Here is a 25,059-nt window from a genome sequence, read left to right as displayed (position 1 = left end):
ATACAGTAGCAGACGTCCGTGAGGCAACTAAAGCAATAAAGAGTCTACATTCTTGTACATCAAAGGGAACAGGCCGAGGGAAGGAACGGTGAAGCATCCCACCGGCAGCCAGGTCTAATTATACATACGTCGTCCATGCTCAATTGGTCCTCTACGCTCGTCCTCGGCAGCCGGACGAACGCTCAACCTTTTGGATCACGAGCCAATGTTTCAGGGGATAGCCCTTGTCAAGTCAGTTGGCCTGCGCGAGGCACTGGCTAGCGGCGCAAATCTATAGCAAAGTTTCCCACTCCCACGGACTCGGGAGCACACGGCAAATTCACGGCAGTATCTTCCATGTCTATTTGGCTTCTCATCAATGTTGAACCGCCAAGGGGAACGAGATTTCGTGAGATTTCGTAGCCATCTATTGCGGTAGCAAACCTACGGACGAGGCCAGCTCCAGGCTGAAGCTGTGTGCTGCTTCATGGGCCAAAGCCTCTCTTCTCCATCAAAGTTCCCTGCATGTCCTGTTGCCACGACACTCCCCACACCAACGGGCCACTTGCATAACTTGCATGGAAGCTTGCTCTTGTGGTGGTTCCTGATTTTTTTTTTTTTTTTTTTTGTTTTTTTGCCTTTGCCTCCTCCGGGGTGTTACATACGTTCCAGTCGCAAACAAGCCAGTTCCCATGCGCTTACTACTGGCCATGTTCTTCCTGTAGGTTGGTTACGAGGGATGCTGATGACAAGAAAAAAGGCGCGGCATGTTCCTAATCGGACGACCAACACACAGGAGCTGAGTTGTTGGGTGCTCCCTCTGGTGCGTCATGGGTAAGAGACGCGTAGCTAGAGGCCACCGAGGAAAAACGACTGAGGCGTAACAACACACAGAGTCACCGCCATCGCCAGCAGACAATGGCCATGCCGAGTCGAGTCGTCGATCCAAGGAGCACAATACAAAATACTGAACCATGGAGACTCGCTGTGGTCTCTCCAAAGCCTTTGCTGGTTGCCGGGTTGGCTGCTTTGGCTGCTTTGGCTGCTTTGGCAGAAAGGAAACGAAAGCCACGGCAGAGAAGCCACGGCACAAAAGCCACGGCACAAAAGCTTTCCCCATCGACCTTGTTTTGGCACAGCGGCACATGGCGATCGTCCCGAATACGACATGTTGGCACAAAGGCCGGCAGCGCAGGGAATACCACATGTAGCTGTGTTATTCACATCATATCGCGCCCACCCAAGCGCCGCCTGGTGGAGCGGCCTAGTGCCCGGCAGTTTATCATCAACTGGCAACCAAGCACGCCAACACATCACTTATGGGTCACACTTCCTTTCCCCATCTCGAGAGAGCCGCAAGTTGCAACCACGTTGCTCGCGTTGCCTCCATTCGCGCGTCTCCGTACGTGTCTCGACACCGACCCCCCCCCCCCCCCCCTTCCCCCCGGCTAAGCGCTAAACAGCAAGCTTCCCTTGCCTTTTTTTTTTTTTTTTTTTTTTTTTTTTTTTTTTTTTTTTTTTTTTTTTTGTTTGTCAATGTGTGTTCTCGCAAAGCATACACATGTCTAGCCGTCGGTGGCTCGTTTGGCCTGTGCTGCGGCCATGAGTTGCATGCTTTTGAACCCTCGACAACGGCAGAGTCCCCTCTCCGCTAATTCCTACATTTTACACCCCCCGTCCCGTCCCAATCGTGCCGCCATCATGTCAACTTGCGAAGGAGAGCAAAAAACTCTTACTCAAGAGAAATAGTAGCCCGTAGAAAGCGGACGGGCCAAGACGCAACCCATTCCGCAAGGACTCTTTATATATATATGTATATATATTTGTATACTTTTCCTTGTCTTTCCCACCTCATTCATCCCCTTTATACCATTGAACCTTGAAACCTGGGAAGCCCTCATTCTCTTCTCTCCAATCTGCCATTGGCGAAATTGCTCCGTCAGCGGTTCTCGGGTTTCTATCCTACACTCTGTCAATCACCTGCCGTTCCTCTTCCCCCCGAGCTCGCTTACCCGCCACGTAGCCTGCGGAACATCCTACAGAGACCCGTCCCGCCCCGGAATCTTCGCAGGCATCTCCCTCCTTCGGTTCCCTCCTATCCAATTGGCCCGAATCTATACGAGTTTGTTGGCGTTCTGCGAGAATATGGGCGGTTTCTACATGCAGTATTTGGAGAGTAAGTTCCTTGAGCCCTGGATGCGGAGTGCTTTCGTACCTTGTCAGCGTCAAGCGGTGTACATGACGCTATTGAAACCAACCCACCTCTCCGGCGGCAACGAGACTTGCGCGCTTTTACCGTACAACATGCCTGGCTGTTGCTTTGTCTGGCTGGACTGCAAATCACACCTGGTTGTGCGCGACAAGGAGAGGATTGGCGCTTGCAGTGCAAGCTCTGTCTATGGCGTCTATAAAAAAAAAAACAGAGCCTTGATGCAACTGTCCCAGCAAAGTATTATCGGCCGTCAGCTGTCGTCGATGCTGCTCGTGTATTGGGCGTCCCAATGCCGCAGGTTATGCTTTGAAGAGCAAACAGAATATGCATCACTGCTTATGCCCCGTCTAGCCCACCCCCCCTCCGTCGTGGTTTCTCGTCGTCTTCTCTGTCGCTGCTCCTCCGGTTACTAATCTGTATGCTCGTATCTCAGGCCTGTGCCGTCGTCGAGGGTGGACCGACCCGGCTTACGAGTGCTATCGAGACCACAACGGCTTCACCTGCCTGGTCCTGGTCAATGGTCGCGAGTACCAGACCGATCTTTCATACGAATCCGACGTCCTGGCCCAAGAGAACGCCGCCATGCGCGCCTTTATGGTTTGCAGGAATTTCTCCGTCAATGGAGGCATGCTTGCCCGCAACGGAATAGTGCAAGGCTTGCCTGCGTCTTCCGATTCTGGCCGTCGCCGTAAGAGCCGTCAGACCGCGTCCAGGGACGGCGGCGAACGCAACGGCCGCAGATCCGGCACCCACTCCAGCAGCTCGTCCACTGCGTCGTTTGAGTAAAAAAGCCAACGACGGCTACAGGGACATTTACGTGCAGTGCAGTGCAGTGCAGTGCAATCCAATCCACCATCCAAGTTGTAAGAGACGACAAGAACACGTTCCGATATATTGCGGTCCGTAAGCTTCGCGGCAAACCACGGGGGGGGGGGGGGGGGGGGGGGGGGGGAATATCCTGAGCCATTCGCCGGTGGCTTCTTCTTTTTTTTTTTTTTTTTTTTTTTTGGTTTTTTTTTGGTTTTTTATATAATGCCGGAACAGAGTAGGAGAGGCGGGACAAGGAATGTTTGTCCAGGCGGAGATTTGTTCAAGACAAAAGCATCGAGGTTGCGACTGTTTCCCCTTGATTTTGCTTACTCTTTCCCCCCCGCCTCTCTTGCCTCGTTCCTGCAACGACTTTATGACGAACGACATGTAACGAACAAAATGTTAGAAGTGGCCGCGTCTTTGCTCGCAGCACCATGGGTCTTTGTCTTTTTCCTTGGCCCCTTTTTCGGCGACCAGCCTCTGGCCGCTCTGCATGCTGTCATCGGGTGGTGCCGCTGGATTTGTCGCTCTCATCTCTCGCCACTCGTTTGTTTCTCTGGTCTGCTTCGCGTATTCTGCCGAGTCGGTGATGCTGCGTCCTTTAAAATTTCACGCTGGGTACGTGTTTCGTAAAGGGTGGGATGGTAACAGAACCGAGCAGACCATGACCGCTCTGACTGACCGTGACATGGCACACACCCTTGAGCAGGGAACACGCCCAACCGCCGGGTTCCACTTCTCTTTAATTTATTGGGGGGGGGGGGGGGGTATTCGAAATACTAGATATCTTGCCAGCGCAAGTCTGTTTTCTGGGGGCTTTGCCTCGCTGAATGTCGAGGTCCGCGGCACTGGCACATGGCACGTTTAATGGTACATACCGTGCATCCTTTGGCACGGAGTCTGCCATCGCTTCCGCCGCCGCCGCCGCCGCCGCCGCTGGCCTTCGTGATGCCGAAGCCTGCGCTTTGTTGTGCCAGGCGCGGCGGATGCGCGATGTGTGTTGCGCGAGGGGATTCTTGGCTGCAAGGTAGGGCGTGGTGCTGGCGCCCGCGTGCGAAGCGTTGCGCGGGCGGTGGCTATTTTCTTTGCGTCTTTGGCTTGGTTCCTAGTGCGGACTGGGAAGATTCTTGTTCTTTGCGTCTTTCCTTGTTCCTTGTTCCCTTGTAGCTGGTGATGGAGGACATTCTTGCATGGGCTTTGTATCTTTTCTTGTTTCCTCGTAGTGCAGATGGGGAAGATTCTTGTTCTTTACGTCTTTCCCTTGTTCCCTTGTAGCTGGTGATGGAGGACATTCTTGCATGGGCTTTGTATCTTTTCTTGTTTCCTTGTAGTGCGGATGGGTCTGTTGCTTTTTGTTTACATCTTTCTCTTCGTTTCGTAGCTGGCGGATAGGGGAAGATTCTTGCTCTTCTTTCCATCTTTTTTTGTATCTCGTAGTTGCGGGTGGGCGTGTACAGCGGCCCGTCTGTGTCGGCCGGAAGGGCTGGGCCGGCGAAGCTTGACAATGATGATGATGACGATGATGAAATGACCGTGATTCAATACCGAAAGCTCGGTGACGAGTAAACTGAAATGTCCAGGATCTAAAAGCCTCAAAGCTTGATAACGAATAAAGGACCACGGTTTAAGAGCCCTAGAGCTTGGCAACGAATGAATGAGCGTGACTAAAGATCACAGAGCCTGGTAAAACGGATAAAATGTCCGTGATTCAGAAACCTTAAAGCTTGATAACGAATGAGAGGACTACGACTTAAGAACCCTAAAACTTGGAAACGAATGAAATGATTGTGATTCAGAACTTGAAAGCTTAATAACAGATGAGAAGGACAACGACTTAAGAACCCTAGAGCTTGGTAGCGAGTAAATAAGCGTGACTAAAGATCACAGAGCTTGGTGATAACGGATGAAATGACTGTAATTCAGAAACCTTAAAGCTTGATAACGAATGAGAGGACTACGACTTAAGAACCCGAAAACTTGGAAACGAATGAAATGACCGTGATTCAGAACCTCAAAGCTCAATAACGGATGAGAAGGACGACAACTTAAGAACCCTAGAGTTTGGTAGCGAGTAAATGAGCGTGACTGAAGACCATAGAGCTTGGTGATAACGGATGAAATGACCGTGATTTGGAAACCTCAAAGCTTGATAACGAATGAGAGGACCACGACTTAAGAAACCTAGAGCTTGGTAGCGAGTAAATGAGCGTGACTAAAGACCACAGAGCTTGGTAACGAATGAATGAGCGTGACTGAAGATCACAGAGCCTGGTGATAACGGATGAAATGACCGTGATTCAGAAACCTCAAAGCTTGATAACGAATGAGAGGACCAGGTCCAACCCTAGAACTTGGAAACGAATGAAATGACCGTGATTTAGAACCTCAAAGCTTGATAACGGATGATAAGGACCACGACTTAAGAAACCCAGAGCTTGGCAGCAAGTAAATGAGCGTGACTAAAGACCACAGAGCTTGGTGATGACGCATGAAATAACCGTGATTTAAAAACCTCGGAGCTTGAAGCTTCATGACGAATGAAAGACCACGTGTGCTTGCATTGCCTCTTGCTCTTTCCCGCGCATGTCCGAGCAGAACCCGCGGCAGGGCATAGAAGCCGCCTTTGCGGCCGGGACCATGGCACGTTGCGTGCTTTCCGTTTAGTCCCGTGCCTGAGCTAGAATTTCTGACGGCTGCTGAGCGCACAGTGGCTGTGGTAGAAGAGGACGGAGAATGAGACGAGGAAAAGCAGGCTGATCGATGACGGCTGCTAGATCAATAACGGCTGCTATAGAAGAGGATGAAGATTGAGACGAGGAATAATCAGGCTGATCGATAACGGCTGCTATAGAAGAGGATGGAATGAGACGAGGAAAAGCAGGCTGATTGATAACGGCTGCTAGATCAATAACGGCTGCTGTAGAAGAGGATGAAGATTGAGACGAGGAATAATCAGGCTGATCGATAACGGCTGCTATAGAAGAGGATGGAATGAGACGAGGAAAAGCAGGCTGGTGGCTACTAAACGCAAAAGGGTCCATCGCGGAAGAGGGTGCACTGGGATCAGACGAGGAATATGCAGGTTAATCGGTGCTAAAGTCACACTGGCCGCCACGGAAGAGATGGAGAAATGTGGCAAGGAAAAGCAGGTCAATCGCTGCTGCGCGTGTAATAGCTGCCACGAAAGAGGAGGGAAGAATCAAGATAAGAACAAGAAAGCTAATCACTGCCAAAATGTACGCTAGCCGCTATGGAAGAAGATGGAGGAATACGACGAGGAACAGGCAGGCTGATATCGATACGAAACAAATAATAGCCGCCACAGAAGAGGGAAGAGGAATGAGATGAGGAATGGTCAAGCTGATCGAATGGCGGTTATAGAAAGGGTCGAGGAATGGGACGTGGAATAAGCAGGCTAGTCGCTGCTGAGAGCTGGCCGTCACAGAAGAGGATAAAGGAACGAGACGAGGAAGAAGGCAGGGCAGGATGGCCGACGGTTACGTCAGTGTGGTCAGTCGTCCCCGGAGGTGTATCTTGGAAGCGGGATTCTTGCAGACGTGCGCTGGGCTGCGTCAAGTCAGTGCGTCTAGCCCAAGTGCTGCCCCGGCTTCATCTTTAGAGACGGCAATTCGTCCAGATAATGCCTTGAGCTATAACGGCTGAGCTTCGTCTATACCAACCTGTCTAGGTCCGAGTCGTTCCCTCATTCAGCTTGAAAACGGCCCCATTCTTCGAGAGATTCGCCCATGTCTCGTCCGAGTTACCCCCTGTTAGCTACATCTTCAACAATGGCCTGATTCGTACGGCATTTCGCTCTGCGTCTGGAATGGATCTTGCCCAAGTCGTCCCCATGTTAGCTTCATCTGAGAAATCGCCCATTTTCTAGGTAATAGCCTTATGCTCTACCTATATCTAGTGCATCTAGTCCAAGTTGTCCCCACTGGCATCATCTTCGTCTTCTAGGTAACGGCCACAGGCCCCGTCTATATCTAGCGCATCTGGTCCGTGTCGTCCCCACCGGCTTCATGTTTATCTTCTACATCATGGCCTTCAGCTCTGCGTCTACTCGTCTCGTCCGAGTCGTCCCCCCATCAGCTTCATCTTGGGAAATCGCCCATCTTCTAGATAACGGCAACAAGCCCCGTCTATATCTAGCGCACCTGGTCCATGTCGTCCCCACCGGCTTCATGTTTATCCTCTACGTCATAGCCATCAGCTCTGCGTCTGCTCATCTCGTCCCCGTCGTCCCCCCCAGGTTTAATCTTTAGATACGGCCCAATCCTCTGCTGCACAATGGCCCTGAGCTCCCTCTGCTCGGCCGCCGTGAGAGGCTGCTTCGACGCCGGCTGCCGCCGCGCCCAGCTCTCCGCCGTCTCGACCAGGCGCACGTCGTCCGGGTCGTCGGGCGCCTGGGCGAACTGGTACGATCGGAACATGCAGTTCGTCCAGCCCGTTGCTGCGGCCGCCCACCATCATCAGCCGCCACATTCGGGCACCGCCAGGGACAAAAAAAAAACGAGCGATGAAAAGAACGAGCCTCGCCAAGAAACAAACACCCCCTTCTTCAGCACTCACCTCGCCCATCCGGCACGCCGTCCCAATCGTCCGTCAGAAAGTGCAGGAAGCCGCCGTGCGTCACGACGGCGACGTGGGCGTCGTCGTCGTCGTGGTCGTCGTCGCCCCCCCCCTCGGCGCCGGCAATGTCCCGCAGCGCCCGGCGGGCCATCTTGGCGCGCGCCGTCAGCGCCCGGACGGTGGGCTCGAAGACGCTCCCCGGGCGCTTGTCGGTCCAGCCGGCCCGCACGCGGCGCGCGTCGACGGCGTCGCCAAACTCGGCGCGCAGGGCGGCCAGGCTGGAGCCGACGTCGCACGGGGCGTCCGACACCTCCTGCAGCGTGTCGAGCAGGACGATGGGCCGCAGGCGGTCGGGGCCGCCAAAGGCCAGCGCGCAGGTGCGGATGGTGCGGCGCAGCGGCGAGGCGACCAGCCGGGCGAGCCGGGGGTGGTGCGCGAACGCGGCGCGCAGCTCGGCGCACTGCTGCTCGCCCAGGGGGGTCAGGTCGGGGTCGCGCAGGGCCTCGTTCTCGGCGGAGAGGTTGTGGAGGCCCTGGGCGTGGCGGACCAGATGGATCGTGGGCGGCATGGCTGGTGGTCAGTTCTCGTTCTCGTTGTCGTTGTCGTTCTGTTCTCGTCTGTCGTCTGCCCGGTTGGTTCTGCGGCGACGACGGGGGAGAGGAGGCGTTTGGCGGCCAGAAGAGAGGGGAGGGCGGACCGGCGCCCTTTTTGAACGGGGGGATGGATGCACGTGGGGAATCGACGGGTTTTTCGTTTGCTCCAAGTTGCCGCAGTCGAGAGTTGGTCGACCAGACTGCAATGCAATGCAGAGAGTTGACTCCGAAGCACTGGCAGCCGGTTTCCCAGCCAACTACGGAGCACCAGCTGGCAGGCCACCACGGCCAAATGTCTGCCACATGTTTTTGTCGGCCGCCGATGCGACGCAGGTCCGGTTGGTCCGGTTGGTCCCCTCCCGCAGGGATGGGCAGCCCTGTCGGCGAAGAATGCTCGTCATTGGCGGCTGGCGGGCAGCTGGCGCGCGGCCCGCGCCACCGATGCACGTGACGGACGTGTGACGGGCGGCAACGGCGCCAACAGAGGCCGGTTGCCGAAGGAAAGCCGAAGGAAAGCCGAAAACGAAAATGGAGATGAAATAGAAAAGGAAGAAAAAAAGAAAAGGAATGAAGGAAGGAAAGACAGAAATGCAGAAAGTCAGAAAGACAGAAGGACAGAAGGACAGAAGGACAGAAAGACAGAAAGACAGAAAGACAGAAAGTCAGAAAGTCAGAAAGACGGAAAGATGGAAAGACGAAAAGAAAGAATAAATAGAAAAGGCCTCAAAATGCCAAATAGAAAAGGCCTCAAAATGCCAAAATAACAGAGAAAACGACAGAGAGGATCGCTAGTCAAAAGTCAAGACAGAACCAGCCATATATTTCTCATTGTCATGGCTTGTCAAATACAGCCCCAGCCCCAGCTTGCTTGTCGAGACCTAATAATTACCATCAATACTCTGCCCATCCCATCCCCGCCGCGACACCCAGCTTATCGCCATCTTGCCACATCCCCTCCACAGCGGCCAGCGGCCAGTGGCCGTGCTCTCAACAACTTATTTCCCATTCTGCACACCATCGCCTTCCTTCCTCCTTCTGCCGGAGCAGCTCGCAAACCGTGGTTTACGCCTGGAATGGTACAGTAAAATTCATACACCCCGTCCTGTTTTTGTGGTTCCCCTGTCCCTGGCGTGGCGGCGACAAGAAAACCTCCCGACAGGCAAAGACGACGAGACGTCTTGTCACAGTTCGATCAGCGCCTCTTCCTGCGCTGGCTTCTTGGCCGGCTCGTGTTGCGGGACCGAAGGGAACGACTCTGCGGCGTAGCTCGTGTATGCCCACGACTGAGCAGTCGCTGGCGGCTGCTGCTGAGCTGCGTGCCCTCGTGCTGGCTGCCAATGGGGCTGCCAGTACGGCTGTTGCTGCGGCGGCGGCTGCTGTCTTTGGGGGCCGGGGATGGCTTGAGGCTGGCCTTGTGGTTGCGAGGGCCGTCGTGGGGACTGCGCTGGCGTCGCTTGGCTGGGTCCGGCAACCGAGGCGGGCCGTTGGTATTGCAGAGAGTGCTGAAGAGTCGGGTACGCTAGTTGATTGGGCTCTGCCGCGTCGACTGGGGTTGGGGCTCCCGGTGGAGGAGACTCTACCGGCTGCTGCTGCTGCTGCTGCTGCTGCTGAGAGCCAAAGTAATACGATGCCCGGTCTTCCGTCGAGGGAGAATTGGCGGCTCGTTGTGATGGCGTCTGCCTCCTCTGCGACAGTTCATGGGCAGAGGTTGGCTGTCGTAGCTGATACGGATCCTGCGATGCAGACGGCGCAGAAGGTGCCCTAGATTGCCGGCTGTTAGCCCTCTGCTGCGGTGCGCCCGGACCAGGATACATGTCGGCAGCTTGGTCGTACAAAGCGAATTGAGGCTGTGCCGCCGGTGCCGTCGGCAGCTGCTGATAAGCGTGGGCTGCAGGACTCGGTTGAAACGGAGGAATCGCTTGTCCCGTGTAGAAGCTCTCGGCCGCGCTGAGATTCGTGGGTGCTTGCAAAGGCATGGATGCGTACGGCCCTGCAGGCTGCCGGGGCGGCGGCAAGCTGTAACCGCCCAGGTTTTGCTGGCCGTAGGCTTTCGACAGCCGCTCCTCGAGCATGCGATCGTAATATCGAACCACTGTAGAAAGCTTGGCATGGAGATCCAGCAAGGTATCTATTACGCAAGTCAGCACATACAGCACGGCAAGCCAATTTCTTCTTCTTCTTCTTCTTCTTCTTCTTCTTCTTCTTCTTTTCTTTATTCGTCTTCTAAGGGCAATACTTGCCGTGCTTGCTCATGGTTTCGCCATAGGTTCGCGCCAACTTTGGCCGCAGGGTGCCGATGCTGTCGTAAAGCTCCTGGATCTGCGGTTCTCGCAGAATTGTCCCAGGGGGTTGTGTTTGAAGGCGGTCGACTAGGGTGGCAAAGAGGTTGATATTTTCCGCCTCTACAGGCGTCAGTTCGTAGTCGTTCCTTGGCAGCAGCAGCGGCCCGGGTTGCGGGCCGGCCCCAGCGTCCAACGTTTGCGCCTTGAGAGCGGCAGCGTGCCTCTTCTTTTGCTCCTCCACGTCGGCCAGGGATGCCGCAATCGCCGCTTTCAAGTCGGAATCCTCTTCCTCGTCTTGCTTTGCCGTGCTTTGCCGGTTGCTGGCACCGTGGGGTGCCGGCTCTGCATAGCCCCTGGCGGCGTTTCCGACGTCCTCGAGGCTCATCGCCAGTGCCTTCTTGAGATCTTCGTCGAAACCGTCGTCGACTCGAGCATTTCGCGGCTGCATGGCAGATGTGCTGCGATTCTTGTGTGGGTACGTGGGCGACCTGTCGGGAGGACCCAGTTCCTTGTATCCCTTGCCGGTCAACTTGGCGAAACAGCCATCGTCGACTCGGACAGGCGCGTGGATCCCGAGATGGGGTAGTGGGATCGTCTTGCTGGAGCACTGTTGATCGAAGCAGTTGCCGCAGTTTCGGCAATGGTGTTTTCGGTTTGTAAAGGTGAATGCCGTTCGACACCGCATACAGACGTCAGAGTCGGCCCATTCAGGCGGCTAGCCATGAACAATCAGCCGACGCGCACCTCCAAAGTGATGATGGAGTTGTTTTCTGCCTCCTGCCCTGCCAAAAGGTAGAGGAAAGGAAATGAACGAAATGAAATGAAACAAAACATACCGCGCTGCTGTCAATCATGCTGCTCGTCACGGTTACTCGTGGTGGGAACTGATATCCTTCTCGTTGTAATCTTCTGTACACCTCGCCCATGTATGCTAATTCGTGTCTCCCGTCGGTCGCAGCGGCCCAGGATTGGACAAGCTCGAGGATTTTGGCTCGTACGTCGGCGTTGATGGCCACGGCCCCCACAGCTTGCAAGAGCGAAACCAGGTTGTCCATAAACTCGCGCGAGGCTATCTCGGCGAGGAAGTGCGATCCGCCATTCTTGACACAGGTATCCGTGAGCTGGGAAGGGTTGCGAAAAACGTTAGCGTGTGTGAAACGGCACGGGGCTTGCAGGCAGACGGGTGCATTGCCATCGTACATTCAGGGCGCTGAGCTGTGTGTTTGGGTTCTTGTTTCCGATTCGCTTCTTGAGGGATCGCATGGCTTCTTTCGGAGCCACAGTCTTTGATCTGATGACGTCGGAAATCTCCAGGTTCAAGGCGATGTCCTCCCTACGAGGAGGGTTCGCGTTAGTATTGAGCATGGGGTTCGATTGTGGAAGGAAGGGCATGCTTACAGGCTACTGCCTGTCGCCTTGTCTATCTGCTCATCCAAGGCCGTGTTGGCCGAGGATGACCACCAGCTCATCATGGCGACTCAAGAAGCTGGTTCAAGACGGAGAATGCGACTGGTTGTAAAGCATGCGACGGCAGCAAGGAAGACTCGACACGAAGCGGGACCGGATATCAGATCAGGGTGATGGGGCAGGCCGTAAACCGCGACGAAGACGCGACTGGCTGACTATTGATGCTTCTTGCCAAGGCCAAGACCAAGACTTGTTCTTCCGCGGGTGTCGATGTTTGTCAGAAAATGGAAGGCTTGCCGGAGAAGCTACGGCACGGCGCGGCACGGCGCGGCACGGCACGGCAGGGTGAAGAGAGCAGTTGGAGGCTGGGGAGAGGTTGACGAGGCAAGGAGCCGCCTCGGCGTCGGGTTACGTTGGCAAACGGTCTGGTGGTTGCGTCAGTGTCAGCGGGGTGGAGCTGAGCTGCTGAGCTGCTGACTCTTGAGGTGACCAGACCTCAAGCTAGACTGGAAAGGGAGATACGTCCCAGGTACCTCATGGTACGCATTCCCAACAAAGCCGAAAAAGTACCGGCCAAGTCGGCAAGACGCTGTCAAGCCAGCAGCTGCAATCTTTAGAGCGCCGGATTATTTAGTAGTGGTTGTTGTCGATGACGACCAGAGAATATATATATCCTGGTGTGTGTTGTGTTGTGAGCTCTTTGGTTTCAATGTTGCTTCTTTTTCCTCTCTTCAACAAAGGGCTCCAACATATATCTACCGTATTATTTCACCCGCCTGTCACATACGACCATAGCCGCTTGAGAAATTTGGATCCCGTCCGATCTCCGTTAAATAAACAAGCGAGCGCCGGATTAGTAGTTGGGTCGGTGACGACCAGCGACCAACTGGTGTTGTATGTTTGTCTCTTTTTTTTTTTTTACAACTTTTTTATTTTCCTCTTCAGTCATTGATCTAATGTTCAGATCAGCGTCGTGTTCCAGAGAGTTCGAGTTCAGCCGCGGCCAATCATCCCTTCGCAATGTTTCTTCTATTCGTACACTGCTGGTAAAAGCAGACACCTGTAACCGCCCACGAAATGGCCAGCAGAACGTACATTCCACCTGCAAACATAAGACAGGAACAAAGCATTCCCATCTGAGCAGTCTTCTTTGTACCGTGTCGACTTGGGTTGTCGCGATGGCGATTTGCCAAGCACTGAAATATCCACTTGCCATAGGTGAGGCGAGGGCACTGAAAGACCGAAACGTTACGTAGTGCCTGGGTCGTGCTGCCGTTTGCGAGGGGTACAGCACTACCAGCCCCAGGATGCCCACTGATGGTCCCTTGTCTGGTAGCCTGTAGGTTCTGACTTCAGCGGCCTGGCACGACCCTCGTCACCGAAATCGCCCACCCCAGAGACCACAGTGCCATGGACTGCGCCGTCGACAGCCTGTCAGACCGCCCGACTCTCCTCAGCAACCAGTCAACTATTCTCGTCGCCAATCACATCGACCGGCTTGCGAGACACCTGCCTACTTCCTCTGCACAACCGCCAAAAAAACGACCAGACGGCTCAAATGCCAACGCGTCTCCTTGCACAAAACTCCGTTTCCACCTCCGCCAGAGCCTGTGCTGCCGCCCTCTCAAGCCTCGTCGAGCAACAGCTCCGGCGTCACAACTTCCTCTCTGCCCGCCTCGCCCGCCTCGCCCGCCTCGTGCCCCGACGTTGAAACAAACCCTCGACTCGACCCGACTCCTCCCACGAGCCACATACTCGTCCCCATGAAGAGTCGAGGCTGCTCTCTGTTTGCTTGAACAAATCACCCCGCGGTGCTGTCGGGCCATTCCAGCCACACAAGCCCTTCCCCCCATGTCTGCAACCTAGCCCACGCCCCAGACATGAGCCTCGACTCCCAGGCCGCCCCCCGTGCTGATGAGGTTCTGAGTATCGCCAAGCGTATTTGATGGCCGCCAACGCCAGGTATAGCCTGCCTCCTGGAGGCTATACCGGCAGAAATGGAGGAGCCTCGCGACCCGACGCGGCTCCTTTGCCACACATAGACGATCTCGTTGCGATCCCCAAAGACATAGACCCCAATCAGTCCATTCGGCGGCTTCTGGACCAAGCGGAAAGCTCTCTCCGGCAGTCCGAGATGAGCCGCGACTTCAACAGGCCTGCTCTGGCTCTCAAAGACTACATCAGGGCCTGCGTCATTGCCGTGCATACCATCTCCAAACATCAGGACTATCCCGCCATGAAATCGAGCCACGGGGACACTGCTCGCCTGCACAACTCGCTCTTGAAGAAGATAGACCAGCAGAGCGGTATATACGAGAGAATCAAACGGGACATCATTGCCGACAACAAGACGAGTGGTGTTCAACCCACAGTCCGACGCGCTGCCACTCCGTCAGCACCGAACCCATCGTCGCCCAGCTCGTCTCCCATCACCACCAGCAGTCAGCCTCGGCAGCAGTCGAACGGTTCGGCGGTCAGGTCGAAGCCCGCCATACATCCTAAGCCTGCCTCCCTCCATGGCAACGCCATCCCGCCGGGGCACCATCAGGCCAACCCATCCAGCAACGTCACGCTGGATTTGGCTGCGCGGTTCGCCAACCTGCGCGGACCGCAACCCTCCCCCGGCCAAGACCCTCGCATCAAGACATATTCCATCATCCCTCAAAAACCAGCAGGCCCGAGAGAAATGCCGCCAGCTCCTCCTCGAAAAATCAACGTCGCTGCCGGCAACGCGGCCGCCGCTCTGCCTAAATTGCCCGACGCCATCTACAGCCCCGTCCGCGGAAGTGTGTCTGGAGAAGCGGCACGTTTACCTACAAGCACGTCAAGGGGCCTCTTCAGCCGCACGGGAATGCCCACATCGTCGGCCAGCACCCCGAACCTGACCCAGTCGCGGCAAAGCAACGAATACTTTCCACTCGTTCCCCCAACTGCTGCTGCTGCTGCTGCTGCGGCGCCAGGCGTCTCGCCCGAAAGAAGCTTCGATATCCCCGACGGTGACACGATAACGCCGGAACAGCTGCATGCCGTAATGAAGTCCAAAGCATCTATTCTTCTCATCGACATCCGAGCGCGAGACGAGTACGATGATGGCCACATCATGGCTTCGTCGAGTATTTGCATCGAGCCCAGCATATTGATGAGGGATAACATCTCAGCCTCGGATATATCGGATAGCCTGGTCTTGTCTCCCAACTCCGAGCATGCCCTGTTCGAAAAAAGAGATGCTTATGATCTAGTCGTGTTTTACGATCAAAGCTCGGAGCACATACCGCAAACCCACAGGAACTCGGACGAAGAAGTAGTCGTGTCATTGCACCGTGCTTTAGTCTTGCTTGACTATGGTCGTGACTTGAAAAACTCGCCCAAGCTCCTGCGCGGAGGCTTGGACGCTTGGGTGGACTTGATGGGCTCGCGCTCGCTGCAATCCACCCCGTCTGCTCAGTCCAGGGGCAGCCCGGCAAAGGCGCGCCACGGGCTCATCAGGCGGAAGGGCTCCAAATACATCGTCACGCCCTTGCAGTCCGAGGAAGACGTCAAGGCGTGGCAGAAGACGCTGGACAAGGACGCGGCACGCCCTGCCTTCCCTCGCACCGAAGACGAGTTCCTCAGGTTCCCGCCCATACCGGCTGAGCGACAGTCCATGGCATCCGGCATGTCGGCAGAACACCGCTTTAGGCATGAGCTGGCGAGCAAGTTCAGTTCTCCGACCCAACTGCCGCCACCGCCGGCTCGGCCTCAAGCCGCGGTGCAGCGTCCGAGCCACAGCGGCCTGTCCCAAAGCGACCACGACGACGACGATCTTGCCGGGCAGCCCAAGAAAGCCACGGAGCACCTGTACTACACCGGTCTCAACAACCCTCGCAACTGGTGCTATGCCAACAGCACGCTGCAGTCACTCCTTGCCTCGCCCGGTTTCGGAAGAGAGCTCGCGGACCGAGCGTGGGAGAAGCAGTATAAAAACCTGGTGCCGAGGAAGGACAATGAGAAAATGGACCAGCCGCAGCTCATGATCCAGATGATATCTAACCTGTTTCACTGGATGAGCTCGGGCAAGTTTGAGACCATGAAGGCGCAAATGCTCATGGTAAGTCTTGCGTGCTCGGATTGCGTCGTGGTTATGCGACTTCCCCCCCCTCGTGGACGTGGCGCCCGCTAAATGAACTTGCCCAAACAGGACTATTCTCGGCATCTGTGCCAGTCCGGGGACCCTCAAACCCAGTTTGGCGGCCCAGACCAGCAAGACGCCCAGGAATTCATGTCCTTCCTCATGGACCAGCTCCACGAGGAGACGAACCTGCGTCGCAACCAAAAGGGGACGCCGGACAAGCCAGACACCAAGGGACAGTCTACGGTTGGCGCCGCGGCGGAATACTGGCGCAGCCACAGCAAACTAAACGACTCCATCGTGGACCGATACTGGCGCGGCCTCGAGGTATCCACCGTGCAATGCAACCAATGCGACACGCTGACCTACACCTTCTCGCCGTTCGAATGGCTCTCCGTCGCCGTCCACGGAAAGGACGACGTCACCCTGGCCGAGGCTCTCCAGAAAACCACGGCCGACAACCAGCTGGCCGACTTTGAATGCAACCACTGCCAGCGAAAAGGGCGCGCCGTGCAAAGGATGTCCCTGGCCAGGATGCCGCCGCTCCTCTGCATCAGCTTCCGCCGCTTCCACTACCAGGGCCGGGGCTTCAGCAAGAACACCGCCGCGGTGACGTGGGACCTGAACGACTTTGACTTCTCGCCCTACTTTGTCGACGACGCGGCGGCCGCCTCCTCCGCGCCGGACGGCTCGGCCCCGGCCCCGGCCCCGGCCCCGCGCGACAGGGCGTTTTCCGGCCCCTTCAGGTACGAGTGCTACGCGGTGGTGGTGCACGCCGGCCGGTCCATCAACACCGGGCACTACTACGCCTACGTGCGCGACCCGAGCGCCCACGGCCAAGACGCCTGGTACCTCTGCAACGACAGCGTCGTGAAGCGCGTCCGCATCGGCAGCCGGCAGAGCGACGATGTCCAGGGCGAGGTCTTCCGGTCGGGCGAAGACAAGGTCCCGTACCTGGTGTTTTTCAGGAGAAAGAGCGCGTAAAGGTGGTTTTTTTTTTTTTAAAAAAAAAACTCTTTCTTTCTTTCTTTTTCTGCCAGCCGAGCTTGGTAGCATATGAAGTGCGGCGGGCGTGTCCGTTGCCCCTGGGGGACGGGGCGGCACGGCCGACGTGTCTTGTGGCAATGGTGGTTCTTGCGCTTGCGGCTTTCTGCTTGGCTACGGGTTTGCTTGTATTTCCGGCTTGGCCCGGCTTGCTGTGGTTTTGCAATCTCTTGTTTCTTGATGAGCGAAGAGTTGTTTCTCCATAAGCGTACTTGTTTCTCCATAAGCGAACTTGTTTCTCCATAAGCGTACTTGTTCTCCATAAGCGTACTTGTTCTCCATAAGCGTACTTGTTTCTCCATAAGCGTATTTGTTCTCCATAAGCGAACTTGTTTCTCCATAAGCGTACTTGTTCTCCATAAGCGTATTTGTTCTCCATAAGCGAACTTGTTTCTCCATAAGCGTACCTGTTTCTCTATAGGCGAGCCTTTAGTCCTGCGGAGCGTTCCACAGCGACGTGTACTTCTCCCCTTTATATCGTTTAAATGTCGGCATCCGCATTTGCCCCCTGCCGGCTGGGCATGACGCAACCCACAGGAGGAGTGACGAGAGACAATCAAGAAACGGATGGCATCATCCAGCGGGTGCTAGTGTACCAGGGACAAGAAACAGATGGCATCATCCAGCGGATACTTGTGAACCAGGGATAAGAAAGAAATAGATAGCATTATATAGCGGATATTAGTATACTAGGGATAAGAAACAGATAGCATCATCTAGCGGGTACTAATAAACCAGGGACAAGAAACGGATAGCATCATCCAGCGGGTACTAGTGAACCAGGGACAAGAAATAAAGGATGGCATCATCCAGCGGATACTCGTGTACCAGGGACAAGAAACAGATGGCATCATACAGGGTGCTAGGAGAATCATCTTTAATACAAGTAGAGCCGTCTCAGCGACGAGGGAACCGAACCGTTTTACGCCCAGGGCCACCCAAGCTCAACACGTCTGTCATTCAACCCCTCGCACCAGCCCGTCGTCTCGTCCAGCGCCGCCTTTCCCCCCCTTCGCGTGACCGTCTACGCGTTTTTGAGGCACTGCTCAATCTCCGTCTTGTACTTGTCGCGGATGGCTCTTCGGTTCAGTTTCTGGGTGGCGGTGACGAGACCCTGGGCGCGACGAGTTAGCAAGGGGCGGCCGGTTTTTCTTCCTTCATCCGAACCGTGTTTCCGAATGCAGGTAGATGAGACGAGAGACGGTGCGGAGGGGAAAAGCTTACGCTGGGGGGGGTCCATTCCTCTTCTGTGATGACGACCCCGGCGACAATCTCCATGGAGCTCAGGCCGGACCGCTTGCCCGTGCTCTGCAGATCCTTGAGGACGAGGTCGCGGACCTTGGCGCTGGTGTGCATGTCGTGCTCGTCGACGCCCAGGTTCTTGGCCTTTTCCACCAGCACCTTCTCGTTGGGCATGATGACGGCAATCGGCCGCGAGTGCTCGGGATCGGCGTGCACCATGATGTTGGCGACGGTCTGGGCTCCGCGGTAGACAGACTCCACCTTTTCCAGGGCAATGTATTCGCCACCCTGCATCTTCACCAGGTTCTTGACACGGTCGATGACTTTCAAGTGGCCCTTGGCGTCGAACTCGCCAATGTCGCCCGACTTGAACCACCCGTCCGGGGTGACGGCCTTGGCCGTCTCCTCGGGATTCTTGTAGTACTCCTTGAGGATGGGCAAGCCCTTCATCCAGATCTCGCCCTGCGGCACCTTGACGTTGTCCGTGTTGTAGCCGAGCTCGGGCACGGACACGAGCTTGACGTCGATGGCGGCGGGGATGGGCCCGATGGCGTCGGGGGAAAACTCGAGCGGGCAGCCCAGGGCGCCGTTGGCGCAAGTTTCCGTGAGGCCGTAGCCGACGAGCATGGGGGCCAGGACGAGAGACAGGAACTGCTTGGTGCTGTCGGAGATGCCGCTGGCCCCGTTCATGGTGAACCGCAGACGACCGCCCGTTAGCTCGCGCACCTTGGAGAAGACGATGCCGTCAAAGATGCCGGCAAGGGGGAGCTTGTTCTTGGACATGAAGGCCTTGTAGCTAAAGGCTCCCCAAAAGAGGTTCTTCAGCAGAGGGCTGGAGCTGTCGAGCTTGGCCATGACGCCCTTCTTGACCGTCTCCCACACCTGCGGCACGCCAACCAAGGCGGTTGGCCTGAACTCTCGCATGTCACCCGCGCAGTTTTTGACGGAAACGTCGGACAAGGTGCGCGGGTTGCCGTAGCCCAAAGTGCCACCAATGAAGAGCACCAGATTTTCAAGCACCATTTCGAAGATGTGGGCAAGAGGCAAGTAAGCCAGCACGAATTCCTTGTCGCTCACGGACTCATCCACACAGGTGAGGAGACCGGTAACTGCGTACATGCGGCTGCGTTAGTCCATCGTGTCGGTTCAGTCAAGGGTTGTTTGGGTGCGCGGCAGAGCCAGCAGCGAACGACTTACGTGCGGCGACAACAGCTTCGTGGGTGAGGCAAGCGCCTTTGGGGGGACCAGTGGACCCAGAGGTATACATGATGCAGTAGAGGTCTTCGGGCTTGGGAGGCACGGGTTCTACCATGTTTTCTTGGCCAAGCTTGCGAAGCTCTTCATACGTAAGGACATTGAGGTCAGGATTGTTCTTTTTGAAGTCCTCCACTTCTCCGCCGGCAGCGAAGATGCATTCCGCGTTGATGATGACGGTCTTGACGCTCGACTTCTTGATCGGGCTGGCAGCCGTTTTCAGCAGTTGAGGGTCGACAAACATGGCGGTCGCGTCGCTTTGAATAAGGGAGTGCTCGACGCCGCTCTCGCCGAGGGTATCGTAGGCGGTAACAATGGGGATGGACTGCGAGGCGCATGCGTGAGACATGGAAATCCATGGCAAGCTAGATGAGGGTGTCGGTTAGCCGTGTTTTGGTTGTCTTTCTTTTTTTTTTTTTTTTTTTTTGGGGGGGGGTTTATTTTTTGGATGTCTTCGAGCGGGAGGAAAGGGGACCTTGCCAAGAGTCAAGGCTTTCGAGGGTGACAAGACAGGCATTACCTGGTTGTAGCGAAAAAGTGAAGCTTGCTCTCTGGAGTGAGACCCAGCTTGCGTAGACCCGAGCCAAGCTCGAGGACCAGAGTCTCGTACTCCTTGTAGGTGATGTACGAGTAGCTGGAAAGCTCGAAAAACTGCCATTCCTTGTCCACCTCTTGCACCTCCCCGCCGACGTTCTTCTTCACCTTCTTGGTCTCCTTGTGAAGCTTGACCAGCTTGCGGGAGGCTAGAGCTTGGTGATTAGGGTAGGCACGGGCGCTGCGGCGCACGATGTCGAAAATGTTGCGGACATCGTCGGCAGGGCGGCTGAGAAGGCCGTTCTTGGCACGGGGGTGGCGACGAGGAATTGTCTCGCCGGGCACCTTTTCGTAGCCAGGAGCCTCGATTGTGTAGGGCGGCTTGTGGACCGGATGCAGGGGCATCATGCCCGTGGTGTAGTCCACCATGATGAGGATATGCGACAATGGCACGAGTGGCGGGCGGACGTGTTCTTTTCGAGGGCCTTGACTCTCGACGGTCGCAAAGCTGAAGGGGGAGGGGAGGCCGAGAGCCGTGGAGCGGAGCGACAAGCAAAGGGATGAGGAGGTGTGAGAGTGCAGATAAAGATGACGGATGACGAGGGGGGGAAACCCGTCAAAAGGTCGGGATGCGATGAGAGGATAATGGCTGAAGGAGAGTTTGAGACTCGTGAGGCGAGGACGGAGCAGAAGCTGGGGGTTTTCCCCAAGGTTGCTTGTTGTTTAGCTCTAGCTCACCCAGCAGAATGGCCGGGGCTGGTGCCTGCGTACCTGGCTGTACCTGGCTGTACCTGGCTGTTCCTGTCAATGTACCGGCCTGTACCCAGGCCCGCAGCAGGCAGTGACGCCGACGCCTCCGCCGGGCCACGCCCGATCCGCTGTACAAGGCAGGGACCGACCAATTTGTACGGAGTACTTGCCCAGAACAGTTATCGCCTCGCAGTGGGCGGGTGGGTGGTCGGCATGAGGTCAATTGGGCAAAGTTTGGGGCTTGGCGGACTCAGGGCTGACAGGTGCTGATGTCTAGGCGCCAGCCAAGGAACTAGGAACTACCAGACCAGCTGGACCTAACCAGACGCTAACCTACGGCAGCGGCCCCCCGCAAGTACTTGCCCGGTACTCCGTAGGTTTCAGTGGCCCAGGGGCGAATTGCAGTCTGAGCACAACATTGAACCCAGCCGCTTGCACCGAGGCGTCTGGTGTTAGCGCTTGTTGCGGGCGAATGGGTCCCTAGCGTGGGACATGGCCGGGGGACGGGGGACGGGGGACGGGTCTGCCCAGCCTCTAGTGTTCTTGCCTCATCGCTTGGACAGGCCCTGGCAGGCCTCACTGCCAGCCGTGCCAGCCGTGCCAGCTGTGCCAGCTGTGCCAGGACGCCAAAACACCAAAACACCAAAACACCAACACCGGCGCGCCAGAATGCTACATAAGAATGCAGTTGACGGCTGCTATGGTTCACAACCCTCTGGGAAGGCATCTCGACAGACGCTCCCGGAGCGGAACAAAGCTTTCGCTGGCCTGCCCTGCTCTGCAGACCACGACAACACCACATGTCATCTCTGCAGCCCGTCCGTCCGCCTACCTCTCTTTCGCTCCTGCAGTCGCTGGTCTTCCCCACACTTCAAGCTCGCCGGGCGCCTCACGACACATCCAAGCGCTTGTGAAAGCTCGGCTCGTCGGGTGCCACCTCGTCCCAGCGCGCTTGGGTTGCCCCGAGGCTCATTCCCTTGCCCGACACTTGGCGTCCGAGGCAAGGGAGCGCATCGCCGTCAGAATATAGCATCCCCCGAGTCACAACTGGGGCGGGCCGGATACGATGCCTTGAGTGCGGTGCAACAAGGAGCGAAGCATTTTACCGACTCGCCGAGGCACCTCTTTTGCTGCATTCACGAGAAAGCTATCCTCGAGTTACCCGGCCCCTCTGCCCAGGACAAGCACGAATCCCCAGGTGCCATGGCCAACACGCTTGTTCCGCACAGACGCGCAGGAGGTTAAAAGTGCCGTGGCGGACGCGCCATCAAAGCCTCGCCCACTCATTCCCAGTTGCAGCCCACTTGTTTAGCCTTGGCCTGGCTGTTTTTGTCACGGGAGGCTTTGCGTCTCCAACAAAATTTGCTCCAAGCAAGGCCAGACGCCAGCCACACAAGGCCTCCTCGACTGACACACCATGGTCTCTGGCGGCGGAAGATCTCGCCCAGCTCAGGAGCTCAGGAGCGAGCACAGCGCCGTCACGGACTCTTGCGCAGGATGGATGCTTGTGCCGTCAAAGGACCACCGGTCCTGCACATGCGCCGTCTTTGGCAACGCAAAGGACCAAATCTGCGGATATTGCCTTTGTAATTTCATTGCCGTGCCAGGTCTCGACTCTTGGCCCTCGGGCATGTGTGAGACCCACGCTTGGGCCGGGCTTGCTCCGCGGGGACAAGGCGAACATGGGGTTTCCTCCGTGCTCATTGCAGACATGGTGCATGGTGCAATGGCAGACCCAACCAGAGACGTGCACGCTTTCTGGGCGCCAAGCATGTGCTTGTGCTTTTCCGGCTCTGAATCCTAGTCCCTCCGCTCCGCTCATTACTCGGTACCGACTCGGTGTAGGAAAACCTGTGAGCTAAGGAAGCTCCATATTTGGTCGCTAACAGCTTTGGAGTCAAGAGTTCGCGGCTGCCAAGCATTTCAGGAGCATCCCAGCTAGTGACGTCGCAAGGCAAGAGATTCTGGCATCACATCTCATGCATTCCCTGCCCTGCACATCAATCTGGCCCAAGCTCTCTTGTCATGGCCAACGCCCCAGCTCTGCCTCGTCCTTTGTTCGGGAGACAGATGAAAAGTTTCCGCTCACGATTGCGCTAGGACTCAAGTTCCTCGTCAATGTAGGCGGCAAGCTCAACGACAGCATCCTTGCTTCGCAGCTGGACTCTCTAATCGTCGAGGCAGGAATGACAAGCGAAAGGCCGGGCATTTTCTCTGCCAGCATGACTTGCCGACAGGGTCCACAAGCGAAAGAACGGGCTTCCCCAGAAGCTGGAGCAGAGTCAACCGACCACCAAGCATCGCGCCCACCTTTCAGAAACTCTGCATGATTAAGATAATGGACGGAACTGTTAGTTCAATAGCTCCCGTGAAACGAGTGCATCGTTGCATTGCTCTCGGCAGACTGAAATCTGAATCTCGCTTGCAGTCACTCGAAAGCTCGGCCTAGTGTTCGGCCGATGAGCCCAGAAAGGGAAACGGTACATCTATAACGAACATGTGAAAGCGTTCGGATGCGGACATGAAACCCTGATCCAGAAAGCGCAAACGACTGTGCGATATTGCAGGACTGTTGGCATTAGACATGACTTGAGCCTTGAATGGGCAGTGGCCACTCCATCTTCCAGACGACTGACGACCAGAAAAGCCCTATTGATCTACTCTTTATTCATCTTCTCTCCCTCTTCTGAATCGTCACAAACGTTGACTCTAATACGCCCATTTTCATCATTTTCAACATTTCTTTGCATTTCCTCGGTGTGCACTGCAAATCCCCTAGGCCGGCTCGGTCATGCTTTGTTTTCTCACGTCGTGCAAAAGACGCCGCTATTTGTCTCGTCAAGATGTAGCAGACGGCATCTTAGCGCCCGCTGTGGAGAGATGCATCGAGACAAGCCGGCCGATAGATACATCGTGTGAGTCAAGCGCTTTCGTAGCCGCGGCTTTGAACCATCTGGGCGGGAGGAGCGTGTCCGCCTTTCTTGACCCTGTCGACTGAACCAGACGATCCTCGGCCAAATCTCGCGCCCACGCTTCATGCTCTTGGATTGGCTGGAGCCAAAGGTGTCAACTGGGTCATGGCTCCGGTAGCCGGCGACAGGAGCAGGTGAAAATCACCCTCGACCAGCTTTGAGGGGCCCTTTGCGAGGCACCGCTTTTGTTTTTCTTTTCCCAGCCCTGGTCGTTCACCCCCTCTGCTCTATTTCTCTTCCAAGACGTGTTTCCGAGCTGTTCCAGAATAAGAAACCTGGACGCGCCGTACTTAACTACGCGCAAGAATCTGCCTTCCACGTATGCTGGATGACATCGTATGGCAAGCTGAAATATATAAGGGCATTGAGCAGTCCATCAAACGCTTACGGGTCGGCATTGGTTCAGCAGTCCCAGACGGCAAACTAGATGCCAAGCCGCGAATCCTTCGGCCAAAGAAGGAGTGCCATGATAGCTCGCCGTCCTGTCCAAAGACCATTTCAAATCGCCGGCATCCTCGCTCGATGTACCGTCCAAAGATGGTCTTTGCCGGCAGAGAAAGCACACTCACAGGGCTTGCGGTAGATGTAACCATGAAATGGTATCCTGGCACTGAGTGCGCGTCTACGCTTCCCGGACCTACATGACCAGGAGTAGTAGATGCAACGCAAACTATTCTGTTTCTTCGTCGTTCCAACGAGAGAGACCGAAATTGCGTCTACCCAGCCCTTGCTTCCAGATCAAGTCACGGCATCGCAAAGAAGGAGCAGAGAGCACGGTCCCGACTAGGGGAAAAGCCGCCGTGAAGCATCTATCCTGCTCTTGCCGCTGCCGTTCCAAGACAAAAGACACGGGAACTCGAGCGAAACATGCCTGGTCTCCCAGCGATGCTCGAGGACTTGACGTCCGGCGTTGAGGTGGAGGCGCGCTTACGAACGTAGCAGAACATGGAAAAAGCAAGGCCTGGAAGAAGCAACCTTGAGGGATGTGAAAAGTAGACGCCCAAGTATTCAAGCTCGACATCGGATGCGTAGATGCACTTCATGGATTATGCTCGAAGCCCAGCGCGTGGCGCCAACAGGGATTTCGGCGCAGAAAGTGGCATCGCCATCCAAGCTCAATATCGTCGGTCGCAAAAAAGCATGCATCATAGACGAAGTTTGGTCTCTCTGGTGCGTTCTTTCAGCCACCGAAGCCATCATGCACGTTTGGTTCGCAAGACGTCAAGGGTGAGCCCGCGCGCCAGAGTGATTCAACGCCGCGGACACAAAGCTCAAGGCACATGATTCCGCGCCGTGT

The 25,059-nt window shown here is 55.9% G+C and overlaps 7 protein-coding genes across 7 annotated transcripts; 3 read left to right on the top strand and 4 right to left on the bottom strand.

Annotated features, from left to right (window-relative positions):
• Positions 1 to 2,124: 2,124 nt before the first annotated feature.
• UV8b_07164 (uncharacterized protein) lies at positions 2,125 to 2,977 on the top strand (the record flags this gene model as incomplete). The annotated part of the gene is made up of 2 exons (XM_043144661.1): positions 2,125 to 2,155; positions 2,625 to 2,977. 2 exons carry the CDS (start codon positions 2,125 to 2,127, stop codon positions 2,975 to 2,977), a joined length of 384 nt encoding a protein of 127 aa, XP_043000596.1.
• Positions 2,978 to 4,882: 1,905 nt separating this feature from the next.
• UV8b_07163 (uncharacterized protein) lies at positions 4,883 to 6,042 on the bottom strand (the record flags this gene model as incomplete). The annotated part of the gene is made up of 4 exons (XM_043144660.1): positions 4,883 to 5,139; positions 5,222 to 5,345; positions 5,402 to 5,673; positions 5,730 to 6,042. 4 exons carry the CDS (start codon positions 6,040 to 6,042, stop codon positions 4,883 to 4,885), a joined length of 966 nt encoding a protein of 321 aa, XP_043000595.1.
• A 1,110-nt stretch (positions 6,043 to 7,152) lies between these two features.
• Positions 7,153 to 8,144, bottom strand: UV8b_07162 (uncharacterized protein; the record flags this gene model as incomplete). The annotated part of the gene is made up of 2 exons (XM_043144659.1): positions 7,153 to 7,457; positions 7,577 to 8,144. 2 exons carry the CDS (start codon positions 8,142 to 8,144, stop codon positions 7,153 to 7,155), a joined length of 873 nt encoding a protein of 290 aa, XP_043000594.1.
• Positions 8,145 to 9,350: 1,206 nt separating this feature from the next.
• UV8b_07161 (uncharacterized protein) lies at positions 9,351 to 11,923 on the bottom strand (the record flags this gene model as incomplete). The annotated part of the gene is made up of 6 exons (XM_043144658.1): positions 9,351 to 9,930; positions 10,003 to 10,297; positions 10,410 to 11,166; positions 11,288 to 11,572; positions 11,652 to 11,784; positions 11,850 to 11,923. 6 exons carry the CDS (start codon positions 11,921 to 11,923, stop codon positions 9,351 to 9,353), a joined length of 2,124 nt encoding a protein of 707 aa, XP_043000593.1.
• A 1,880-nt stretch (positions 11,924 to 13,803) lies between these two features.
• Positions 13,804 to 16,950, top strand: UV8b_07160 (uncharacterized protein; the record flags this gene model as incomplete). Its single annotated transcript, XM_043144657.1, has 2 exons — positions 13,804 to 15,945; positions 16,036 to 16,950. The coding sequence occupies 2 exons, from the start codon at positions 13,804 to 13,806 to the stop codon at positions 16,948 to 16,950; spliced, it is 3,057 nt and encodes a 1,018-aa protein (XP_043000592.1).
• Positions 16,951 to 18,034: 1,084 nt separating this feature from the next.
• On the bottom strand, positions 18,035 to 20,469 carry UV8b_07159 (uncharacterized protein; the record flags this gene model as incomplete). The annotated part of the gene is made up of 4 exons (XM_043144656.1): positions 18,035 to 18,124; positions 18,235 to 19,361; positions 19,450 to 19,871; positions 20,027 to 20,469. 4 exons carry the CDS (start codon positions 20,467 to 20,469, stop codon positions 18,035 to 18,037), a joined length of 2,082 nt encoding a protein of 693 aa, XP_043000591.1.
• A 1,738-nt stretch (positions 20,470 to 22,207) lies between these two features.
• UV8b_07158 (uncharacterized protein) lies at positions 22,208 to 23,124 on the top strand (the record flags this gene model as incomplete). The annotated part of the gene is made up of 3 exons (XM_043144655.1): positions 22,208 to 22,511; positions 22,693 to 22,964; positions 23,038 to 23,124. 3 exons carry the CDS (start codon positions 22,208 to 22,210, stop codon positions 23,122 to 23,124), a joined length of 663 nt encoding a protein of 220 aa, XP_043000590.1.
• Positions 23,125 to 25,059: the final 1,935 nt, after the last annotated feature.

The sequence above is a fragment of the Ustilaginoidea virens genome, chromosome 6 (assembly GCF_000687475.1).
Source record: "Ustilaginoidea virens chromosome 6, complete sequence".
Classification (NCBI taxonomy): domain Eukaryota; kingdom Fungi; phylum Ascomycota; class Sordariomycetes; order Hypocreales; family Clavicipitaceae; genus Ustilaginoidea; species Ustilaginoidea virens.
This window is presented reverse-complemented; position numbering and strand designations above follow the sequence as displayed.